The following is an 11,793-nucleotide window of genomic DNA, read 5'->3' as shown; positions in this document are numbered from 1 at the left end:
CTCTCTAATTTTCAAACACAACAATTAATATGATTATTTTAGGCAATATAACTTTTATATTTTGGTGTTTAACGATAGCCCGTAAGCCAATTGGTCTTGGGGCAATCCCATTTAACATATTCTGATGTTTTGTTTTTTTTTTATGTTAATCTCAATTAATTTATTACATAAATCCGACGTTATCTTTTTATTCAAAACGATCATAGCTAAAAGCAGAAAAATAATTCTACATATTCCATATAATATGGAAACTGTTCCAAGGCTGTGGTAATGAATAAGTATGTATATTCATTTATCTTACACTACAGTTCTAAAAACTTCGAGTTTAAAATAATTTACGATGGTTAATCATCAGTCTTTAAGTAACTCAAGTTTAAATCTAAGTATACAGGCTGTAGCACTAGAAACTTTATCAATAGCACAATAAATACTTACTTGTTTATAAAAAAATCACAAACAGATAAAATATGACGCCAAGGTTTGCACAGGCCTTTTAAGTATATCCGTTTTAAGGTCATATTATAATGACATTATTAGTTGGAATGAAAAGAAATGATATATTACTATCAAAAGTGTAATTAAACCCATCAACAGATTATGTAATATAATAACACTTCCATTTCTATCAATCCAGTCCCTATACGCAGAAACTCGTGTATAAATAGATGTTTTATCAAAATTCTTGCCACTAACAACTCCCACCAACAATTCTCTCTGGCCCTCCTCTTGGGGATCTAAAGTTCCTCTACATGCCAATGGCCCCCCTGAATCGCCCCTAGAAATATCTGTGACAGACGAATCCGTACATACAAAAGAGTTCATGTTCATCTCCCACATTTTAGTACAGTGCCATCTAGTGAGGACGTAGATTTGTGCAACAAGAAGTGACGGAGATATCATGTCACTCAACTGGGGACCAATCCTACCAAACCCGGCGGATCTACAAGTTTGGGGGTAATCTGTATTGACACTAGCTGGCACAATATAGTCCACATTACGTATAAAACTCCATTTGACATCAGCGAACACCAAAGCGATATCATTGTCGGGAAAGTTGAAGTGCCTGTGCAGAATGACTCTCTCAATATTCCTCCATTGGCTTATTATGGTAGTCTCTGTACGTCCGGAATGCGTCAAATCCGTGCGTAAATTACCTGCGACGAGTCGTAACAATTCCGGGTGCCTATAATAATAGAAGTGATTTCCTTCAAAGCAATGTGCAGCCGTCAAAACTCTAAGTTCATCTATAATGCTGCCTCCACAGAGATTCCTCCAAATAATTCTACCATGACCTAGTCTCCTTGTTGGCTCTTTGATAGACACAAGGTAAGGTACCTCACCGACTGCAGCAGGCTTTCCATTTACAACAAATGGTTTTACGTATGATTTTGAATACCGTAAAGTTGTTATTATACGACGATCCACTTCGCATTTTGTGTGTGCTAATGTGATAATAAAGAATACTATTGTGAGCATTCCAACTCTTACACTAAAATTTATTTATAAATAGGGACTTTAGCATTTAGTTTTAATTCCACTAATATTTTACAATCGTGTCATTTTTGATAGATTCATATTGTACCTCTCAGATCAGAAGTTTTTGGCAGGTTTGTAAAAACACATAGTGTAAACAAATCATTACTCTGTGGTGTGGTAACCAGAGGTCATGGATTCAATTCAATAAAACAATCGTTACTGGTAAGTATAGACGGCGAACCTGTCTTCATAAGTAAATGAAGAGACGACAAAATATATCTGTACTGTTTGAATTGAACAATAATTAGTAACTAATACATGAAATTCGTTTTGGTGAAACAAATTTCATATTGCTTTGGCAACTATTTTGATAATATTAATTTGAGGAAGGGTTTTTAAAACAAACAATTATTTTCATTAATATTTTATTAATACTCTGTAATATGATCGTCATATAAAATAACAATATTGAATACACAAAATCCACGTCAGTATAAAAATTTATACTTAGGCATATTATACATTATTGTTCGTTAATTCTATGATTTGAGGTTACGTCACAATTTAAATACTAAATTCATAAATGCTTTAAAAATCAGCTAATCTCAACAGCCTAGTTTATTGCTTAGCAATCCGTAAAGTATCTATTGAGAATGGCTTCACTAAAAATCTTATAAATCTTAACAATTCCTATAGATTTCGAAGTTTTAACAGCGATATGAAAGGGAATGCTTATTTGTCTTGCAATTGCACGTAATTAGCTGGGAAGAGACCGTACTGGCCTTTACATAGGCCTTGCCACCAGCCTTCATCGATCTGAAAATAAATTTAGTTTGTAGCAACTTCAACAACACTTGCTAATATACAAAATGCACAGAATTGTATTCATACAATACATTTATTAATTTATTTTATTATAAGTAATTAAGTTGATAAATAATTCTTATTAAAAAACCCCCGGAAAAAAATTGAAGAGTTAAAACTCGTATTGAATAAATACAACATTTTGATAATAATTATTATTTATCTTTTTTTGATGACAATGCAAGATAAATATACCTATGTTTTTAACTTAAATTGTAATTATTTGTATAAAATTTTAATAAGTATAAAAATTAACATAATCTAGAACAAATTCCATACCATAACGATATTAGTAATAATATCGTCCGGATCAAAAGATATCTCATCAGGGGCTGCAGCTTGGTAGTCGTATAACGCTCTCGCTATATATCCGTCGTCATCATCTCCCTCTCCTTCTGCTATCTCGTTCTCCCACCCAACGGGAGATACCACTATAGTTGGCTGTCGCGACATCTAAATGAGAATAATCCGCTTTATTTACTCTTGACGTATTTCTCAAATTGTATTATCTCAAACTGCAGTTAGATTTCTATCTAATAAACCTCTAGACGTTACAAATTTTTATCATAAACCAACCATATACTATAAATATTTGAACTAGTTGTAAGCATCTTATAATATTTTTTTGAGGTAAAATTTCTTTATCGGCGTTGAAAAAAAAATTACCGTCGCATTTTTCGGTTACGCGTCACTTTTTTCCGTTACGCGCCATCATTTTCTTGTCCCTACTGCGGTCGATTCGAAGCCATTAATCATAAAAATATATAACAACGAGAATAATCATTCTCTAACAATTAATGAAATCCTGTAATAATCTTCGTAGTAATTAGATAAATTTAAATAATTGTATTATTTTTATTCCCGTATATTATAATAAAACCCATTTGTTTTTAAAAAACTTTATGTAATTTAATTTTATTTCACCAATTTCTGTAAAGTTGCATACAGTGAGAGAGAGATCATATTTCGAATAATAAGATCATAAATAAGTTTCCCTTCTTACGTGTGTACTCTAGTTCACGTACACTTATTTTTTTAAGTCCCACTCCTTATTCTCATAGGTCAGGAGTCGACGTAGTCATTATAGGAATCGACCAAACTAAACACCTGAATAATAATTTAGTCAAAGCCTCTCTTTTGATAAGTAAAGTTATAGACCACGACCAACTGTATAAAGATCTATCAGGGGTCGATTGGACCTTTCTTTATAACATCGAAAATATAAATGAAACAGTTGGTGCTTTCACAAGTACAATTACAAATGCAGTTAACACCAACACAAAAATCATTTATAAAAGAAATTCTCAAAGTATCAGAAAGCCATGGATAACACCTGGTTTGCTACGCTGTGTGAGAAGAAGAGATCAGTTGCATATCTTATCAAGAAAACAACCTAACAACGAACCGCTCCAAAAACAATATATGCAATACCGAAATTTCTGTAATAACATACTTAAAAACCTTAAAAATTTACATGAGGCTAACACGATCCTTAAGAATAAAGACAATAGTAGGAAACTATGGAAATCTATCAAAAATATATGCCACCTTAACCCAACTAAATCAAATTCTAATAAACTTCTTGATCTACAGGAAAACCCTGAAAAATCTCTCGATATTGTAAACAATTACTTCAGTTCGGTAGGTAATAAATTGGCTTCCGATATATTGTCTAAAACAAACCAGACTGAACAAGACCTTTGCTACAAAGTGTCAATTTCCGCTAATTTAAATTCTTTTCTTTTTCTTCCTTGTGACGAGCATGAAGTCATAAAAATTATTAGTTCTCTTAAGCCAAATTCTGCCCCAGGTGATGATAATATTAGTAATCGAGTGGTCATTTTACTAAAAAACATTATTGCTGCACCAATTTCTTATATCTGCAATCTTAGTATTGAGCAAGGTATCTTCCCTGAATAATGGAAAATAGCTAATATCACACCTATCTATAAATCAGGCAATAAAACAGATATTTCAAACTATCGTCCTATTTCTCTTCTCCCAACCCTCGCTAAAATCGCAGAAAAAATCATTAACGTCAGATTACTAAATTATTTGGAAAAAGAATCTATCCTTGCCGACAATCAATACGGATTCAGACTAAGTAGATCTACAGAAGATGCTACCACAGGACTGGTTGAAACCATAAGCTCCAAATTATATGAAGGACAAAGATGTATCGGTGTTTTTCTTGATCTTGCCAAAGACACTGTTTTGACACTGTTTCAAGGTCATTACTACTTGAAAAATTAGAAAGACTAGGAATTCGTGGTAATATCCTCCGTTGGTTTCAGTCCTACTTATCCAATAGAAAGCAGAGGGTTCGAGTTGATGGGCATAGCAGTCAACTAGAAAACGTCTCATGCGGTTTGCCACAGGGAAGTGCCCTCAGTCCAACGCTTTTTTTAGTATACATTAACGATTTATGTTCACTTCAGCTCACCAATGCTAAACTCTTCTCTTTCGCTGATGACACAGCTATAGTCTTTTACTCACACTCTTGGGAACAAGCCTCACGGTTAGCTCATTTAGGTCTTCGCCAAATCTCTCACTGGCTTTTAGATAATCTCCTATCTCTAAATACGTCTAAGACCAAATACATATGTTTTCACATCTCGAAAACCAGCAAACCAAACCCTATCCCCCCTATTAATTTACACTCATGTCTGAACCCTTGCAACAAATGTAACTGTCCTCTTCTGGAACCCACGAAAACAACCAAATACCTGGGATTAATTATAGATTCAAGGCTTTGTTGGAGCCCTCAAATAAACTATCTATGTTCACGCGTTCGCAAACTTATAAATGTTTTCAAACGCCTTAGAAAACCTTCTGACCCACATACAACCAAGATAGTGTATACTGCATTATGCCAGTCGATATTATCTTACTGCATATCGGTATGGGGTGGAGCGGCATTGTCCCCGATGCTGAAAATTGAGCGCACCCAACGTGCCATTCTTAAAATATCCTTTAAAAAACCTTTCCGCTACTCAACATCAAAATTGTACAGCGAAGCAGGGCTCCTAACTGTAAGACAACTTTATTTAATAGCAATATGCAGGCTTTTTTGGAAACTAACACCCCCTACACCAAATCTAACCAAACGCAAACCTTTATATAAGCAACCTAAAAATCGCACTTTTTTCGCTCAACGCTTTTTCTCCTTCCGAGGTCCTTTCATCTTTAACCACCTTATTAAAAATAAAATTATCACTAACATTTCAAAAATCACACTTCATACTTTCACTAAACAACTCAAAAAATATCTTGTCAAGCTGTCCTATACTAACACAGAAAACATTCTAATCGTACAAAAATAGTGTAGGTATAAATTTGTTAAGTAGAATTAATTAATTAAGTAACGTCTAGATGTAAAAGGAAGAGACTGGCTGCCCACAACACAGGGAATCCTAGTGTGGGGGCCAGTGCACTCTACTTTATAGAAACAATTAATGTATTTTGTGGCTAATAAAGTTATTTCTTTCTTTCTTTCTTTCTTAGTTGTCAGCTTCTACGTTGAAAGCAAGTTATTTCATATACAATTTTATTTTATTTATATATTAACACTTCGTTGCATTACATAAAAGGTAAAAAAAAATAAAAATATATTAAACATAACTTAATGAAAAGCAACTGGCGGCCTTATCGCTTTAGAGCGATTTCTTCCAGACAACCACTGTGAGTATATTACATTAAGTAAGAAGTGCAAAAATACATATTACAAATAATAATAATAATAGGAAAATAAAACATACTTAACAGAAACAAAAAGAAATAAAAATAAACTAAACTGATATAGGTTACATAACAAAAAAAACAAAAAGTAAACAGTGCACATGAATCATGATAATCTAATTCAAGATCGGTCTCACATCATTTAATTTTAGTTGATAATTAAAGGTAATTGAAAATAATTAATGACATATTTCCGCTTACAATAGCTAAATAGTGATAGATAGATCTAAGATTCGTAAATGAAATGAAAACGCGCTAACCTCATCTTTTTCTTGTACATCCTTAGTATCACCGGTGAGGGTAACATCCGGTAGGTTACTGCTGGTTTGCTTCACTTCCGGTGTTTCTTCAACTTTTGTTGGTTCTTTATCAACCTGTACCATAATTTCAACCTGTAACATAAAAATCTATAAGCAGAAGAGTCCGGCTCGAAGGACCAAGTTGCTTTGTTTTTTGTTTAGCCTATTTTAATTATATAAACGAATACAATATATATACAATACAGTATATTCACAACAAGAAACGTATTCCACGTATAAACTATAATAGCAATAATGAAACAGCAACTATAAAGATCTGCTTTGCTAGTTAATAATACTAATTAATACAATAATATGTTTGAAAAAAAATCATAACAATTTGTAAGTAGGGTATTCGTTATATTTTTTCGACTTACGGTGAGTATCAATAATTAATAATATAACTCGAAAATATATCTATTTCAAGCGTTTCATTTACCTTTGGTTGTTTTTCTGTTATTTCTACTTTCACTGGTTCTGGTTTTTTTTCTGGTTCTGTTGTTTTCTCTGGTTTCTCTACTTCCTGCTTCTCTGGACTTTTCTCTTTTTCTTTTTCCAACCGAACTTTTTCCTAAAATAATGATCATTAATACTCCAAAGAAATTGAACTGATTTTGTTTAAATTAAAAGCGAACTGGAATTTATTACAAATGCTTTTGGAAAAATTGACCATAACTAATGGAGTCACTCATTAGTCATTGTTCCCTTATATATTCCCTTAAATATTACTTTATCTATAATATAGTTTATATATATATATAGTTTTTGTGTTATTTTAAACACATAATTGTCTTCAACAATAGTTATGTATGTAACATGTTGTTCTGCTTTAAAGATATTTACCTTATCCGACAAACTCTTGTCAATTTGTTGCCTCTCTTGTCTTATCCTTTGAACAGATTTTAGGGCCTCCTGAAAAAAATGTATTTAGCACAAAATTTACAATACAGGTATTAATAATTATGTTGAAATATGACGGGAATAAAGGAATTGCTTTAATATAAAAAAAGAATCTAAATTAAAACTATACTATACATATAATGAAATAAATAATCCCGATACGATTTGTATTAACTATAAATCTCATATTCTAACTAAATGACTCCTCGTTATTTTATATAAAAAGAAGACAATAGCTAATAATTAGAAGTTTCTACCTGTTCCTTTTCTTTGGCCATATTCTCGAATTTGTCTCTTATAGACGACGGTTTTGCGCTTCCTATATTCGGCTTCTGCTTCGTATAATTCGTTCCGACCTTTTGCACTTCATCAAACGTATGTGCACATTTATCGACTCTGTCCGTCTGTATACCGAATTTACCACCGAAACCCTGTGAACAACAGTCTTAATTATTCAAAAGTCCTACGAACTTCATATTAAAACAATAATCCTGCTTTTGTAGCAATTATTTACTACTTTTAGTTACTCTGTGGGGGGTTAATTATTAATTCTACTGTATAGCGTATGAAAACATGTTTCTGTTTATATTGCTTATGTATTAAACACGAGGTGTTTGAGGAAACTTGCTAATCTCCAACGGAAAACCTTTTGTCTATATATTTGTAATAACTGTGACAAATTAATAGAAATTAATACAGCCTTGACTATGTAGTTTTTTCTAACAGCCTACTACGCCTGACACACGTTGATATTTTTGGGGCAAAGGCATGCCGAATGCCCCAAAATTCTTTCGTTCACCTTTCGAGCGAGTCTTACAATGCGCACGTGAAAAGTCCATTGGTGCAGAAATGGTTTTCAAACCTCAGGGATTAAATTTACCAATTCGACTTAGGGAGAAATCCTCCTTCAAGAAAAGAGCGTACCAATTCTTAAAACGCCGGCAACGCACTCACGAGCCTTCTGGCATTGAGTGTCCATGGGCGGCGGTATCACTTAACATCAGATGAGCCTCCTGCCCGTTTGCCCCCTGTTCTATAAAAAAAAATGAAAGACGCACGCTGAAGCGACTATGCTAAGACTGCTCTATATTTTTATACATCTATTTTTTATATTATATTTACCATTTTGTGATCGACTTGGCTCGCGTGCTTTTGTGTCTGCTCTTGATATTCCCAGCCCACAGCCGATGCGTCTTGTCTGTCTGTCTGCACGCCAAATTTACCACCAAAGCCAAGTGCGTAGTCTTAAAATATATAAATGAATGCAGTGTTAACATCAACTCACTATAAACAGCCAATCACTACACTTTGTTTTTTTTTTTTTTTTTTAATTTTAATAGTCAATGAATAAATTTAAAAAAAAAAACAATATTTATGAATAATCACCTTTTTGCGAGTGATGGGACTCAACAGTTTCATGATGCTCCCATCCAGCGGCGCACTTGTCTTGTCTATCCGTCTGCACTCCAAATTTGCCCCCAAAACCCACTGCATAGTCCTTTTGGGATGAGTGCTTCTCTACTTGCTCTTTGTGGTCCCAACCGGCCGCACTCTAAAAATTGTTCCAATATAAAATTCCTTTTTATTGTCTATGGTTAATGAGAATAAGATATTTAAAAAAAAAACTCAAGTTAACAGATGTGGCCGCTTAACAACAATTTAGGAAATCTTTTATATATTTTTTTTTATAGAACAGGGGGCAAACGGGTAGGAGGCTCACCTGATGTTAAGTAATACCACCGCCCATGAACACTCTCTTAAATACCATTTCTTGCATTCCTGCAAATTTTATTTCTACTAGTTACTAGTCTTTAAAAAATGTACGACTTAAAGCAAATAAGAATATGATGCCAAATGAGTTCATTATTTCTGACAAAATTAAGCCTCTAAAGAGTTATAATTAGATTGAAAAATAATTTTCATTTATTGAAAAAATTAACGATGTTACATCACGATGATTGGCGAAAGTCTTTAAAATGAAAGACTTTTCTAGGTTTTCTATGTTACATACCACATATGTATACACAAATTTGTATATACAAATCAACTTACCTTATCAACTCTGTCAGTGTCCACTCCAAACTTTCCACCAAAACCTAAAATATATTAATCTTATTATTTTTATGATATATAATATCCCATATTTGATCACAACTAAATTAGCTAATTACACAGTTTAACTTAATACTATTACATCTTATATAGTTGTGTTAACTTATTAAAAAAGTGGAATAATAAAACATCTAGACTCATGTTATATTTCTGTTTGTTTTTTTAATCAAACAATAAACAATACACAGGATGTCTATCAGAAAGACAGACAGACAAGATTATTTTTTGCCCAAATCTGTCTACTGACTTATATGGCACCTAACATACTGTTGATCTGTGGTTATCCTAATTACCTTGAGCATAATCCTTCTGCGAAACATGTTTTTCAGTTTTGCCAATATAATCATGTCCCATAGCAGACTTATCCATTCTGTCGGTCTGTACACCAAATTTACCTCCATAACTAAAAATAATTTCACATTAAAATCATGGTACTTAAAATTAGTAGACTAATCAGAAAATAAATTGAAATAAACACTTGCTTATACAGTAAAGTAAAACATACTGCAGGAAATGGCTTATCATAGATAGAAAAAGTGTGTGTGTCACATAAGTCAAATCTCCGATTTGCCTTTTAAAGCTAAATAACAAAATAATTGTAGCTGCAATCTTTATTTCATGTTGTTTTTAATTTTATAAACCGTATTATACTTTATTAGGGTGTTTAGTTTACCCAATGACAATATAAGCAGTATACTTTTTAATCAAACCAAAAAAATATTATCCACATTTAACACCAATGTTTATAATATAGTTAGGCTATTCAAAAAAAATTTCCACCTAATAATCATTAAAATTGTGCATTATATATGTACCCATAAGAAGACTTAGGTCCATGTTCATATGCCTTCTGTTTGGCCTCCTTGTCGGCCTCTAGTACTTCCTCACGTAATTTTGCCATACTAAAACAAATCAAAATAGCTCTGTTAAAGATAAATTCCCTTATTAATAACTAAATTAGAAATATTAATTAAATAAAGCATTCATTTTACTGTTCAAATATTTTTTTTTACTTTATTAGCTTAACTATGCTACAAATATTGTTAATAATTAAAATAGTTACAGTAATTAACTTTAAAAAAAGTGATCCTACTAGACAAGTGTACAATGTACATACTTTATTATTATAATTTTACCATAAGAACCATAGGTCATAATAATAACAATGATTCATATTCAGACTGATAAAACATCCCTTATATAAACAAGGTTCAACAGAGGTCACAATGCATGTGGTAAAAAATATTACAAAACCTCATTTTTGCCAACATATTATTTTGCTTATATATATTATAGCATTTTTGTATACATTACATTAGAAAATGTTTTTGTATACATTTACACAAACATACTTTTACTTTCGCAATTGTATTAGTAACTACAAATAATTCGTGAAAGTTAATATAATAAACAAGAAAATGGGGAGAATGTTCCTATCCTATATTTTTACCCATAAGGAGATCATACTGAAATATAAAAATTATTGTACAACTTTTAATTTTAATATGATAATTATAATATAAAGCAATAAGTATCAACATACTCAATGGCTTCTACATGTCTACCACCAGGTCCCCATCGTTGTTCCTGTTCAGTAACATCATTAACAAAGTCAGGGTCTGTCTCCCAGTCATCAGCTTCTGCTGGGGGAGGAGCAACTACATCAGTTGCTGCTTTCCACATCTGTTTAAAAAATGCAAATATTTATATTATGAATTCTTGTATACACTAATATATTTTTTACTAACTTAATGGTAGTTAACAATTCAGGTTTAATAATATTTATATGCTACTAGCATTTCTCAACTTGAAACATGAAAAAATCCTATGAGAATTAAAATCAAATAAGAGTTTCTATATTTCTATTACAGTCTGTAATCATGAACATCATCAATGCTGTTCTCTGTTGATAAAAATAATCTTTGCTATCTTAAAACTTTCCCGATAGGCGATAGCCATAGCTATCACGATACTGTTTAAGCATGCATAAAGTATTGCACTGGGATTTTTAATTGGCGGAATAATTAATTCTACTCTAAAATATTTTGTCAAAACTGAAATAGTAGTTTAATGCTTTCATTTACCTTATTACCGGTTACAGGAGTTGCTTCTGCTAAATGGCACCAAACGTTTCAATCGTAAACATAAAAAAATGTTTGATTACACGCTCTGTATATTGTTTCTTTACGTCAGATGTTATAAATTCACATTGTTAAATGTAAATTATAGAATACTTTCATTTTTCAAATGCAATGATTCAATTTCTCTCAATGATTCACAAATAGCTGTCTTAGAGTCTGTAATTTGTTGACAATTCTCGTTTAATATGTCGTTGTCAAGTGTGTCACTTAAAATTACTTTGTTAACTGTCAAAATGTGATATTTATCATATGAATAATTACTG

General features: G+C 32.0%; 2 protein-coding genes across 2 annotated transcripts; both read right to left on the bottom strand.

The window, feature by feature from the left end:
* Window positions 1-519: 519 nt before the first annotated feature.
* Window positions 520-1,543, bottom strand: LOC111000932 (chymotrypsin-like protease CTRL-1). Its single transcript, XM_022270540.2, has one exon. It carries the CDS (start codon window positions 1,474-1,476, stop codon window positions 520-522), a length of 957 nt encoding a protein of 318 aa, XP_022126232.2. The 5' UTR covers window positions 1,477-1,543.
* A 402-nt stretch (window positions 1,544-1,945) lies between these two features.
* LOC111000931 (src substrate cortactin) lies at window positions 1,946-11,693 on the bottom strand. Its single transcript, XM_022270539.2, has 13 exons — window positions 11,474-11,693; window positions 10,933-11,072; window positions 10,205-10,291; window positions 9,683-9,792; window positions 9,330-9,373; window positions 8,664-8,829; window positions 8,400-8,521; window positions 7,535-7,708; window positions 7,221-7,289; window positions 6,817-6,948; window positions 6,339-6,470; window positions 2,620-2,793; window positions 1,946-2,292 (listed from the first exon to the last, which is right to left on the bottom strand). Exons 2-13 carry the CDS (start codon window positions 11,070-11,072, stop codon window positions 2,209-2,211), a joined length of 1,434 nt encoding a protein of 477 aa, XP_022126231.2. The 5' UTR covers window positions 11,474-11,693; the 3' UTR covers window positions 1,946-2,208.
* Window positions 11,694-11,793: the final 100 nt, after the last annotated feature.

The sequence above is a fragment of the Pieris rapae genome, chromosome 6 (genome assembly GCF_905147795.1).
Source record: "Pieris rapae chromosome 6, ilPieRapa1.1, whole genome shotgun sequence".
Taxonomy (NCBI): domain Eukaryota; kingdom Metazoa; phylum Arthropoda; class Insecta; order Lepidoptera; family Pieridae; genus Pieris; species Pieris rapae.
Note: the sequence above shows the minus strand (reverse complement) of the source record. Positions and strands in the feature narration are given on the sequence as shown.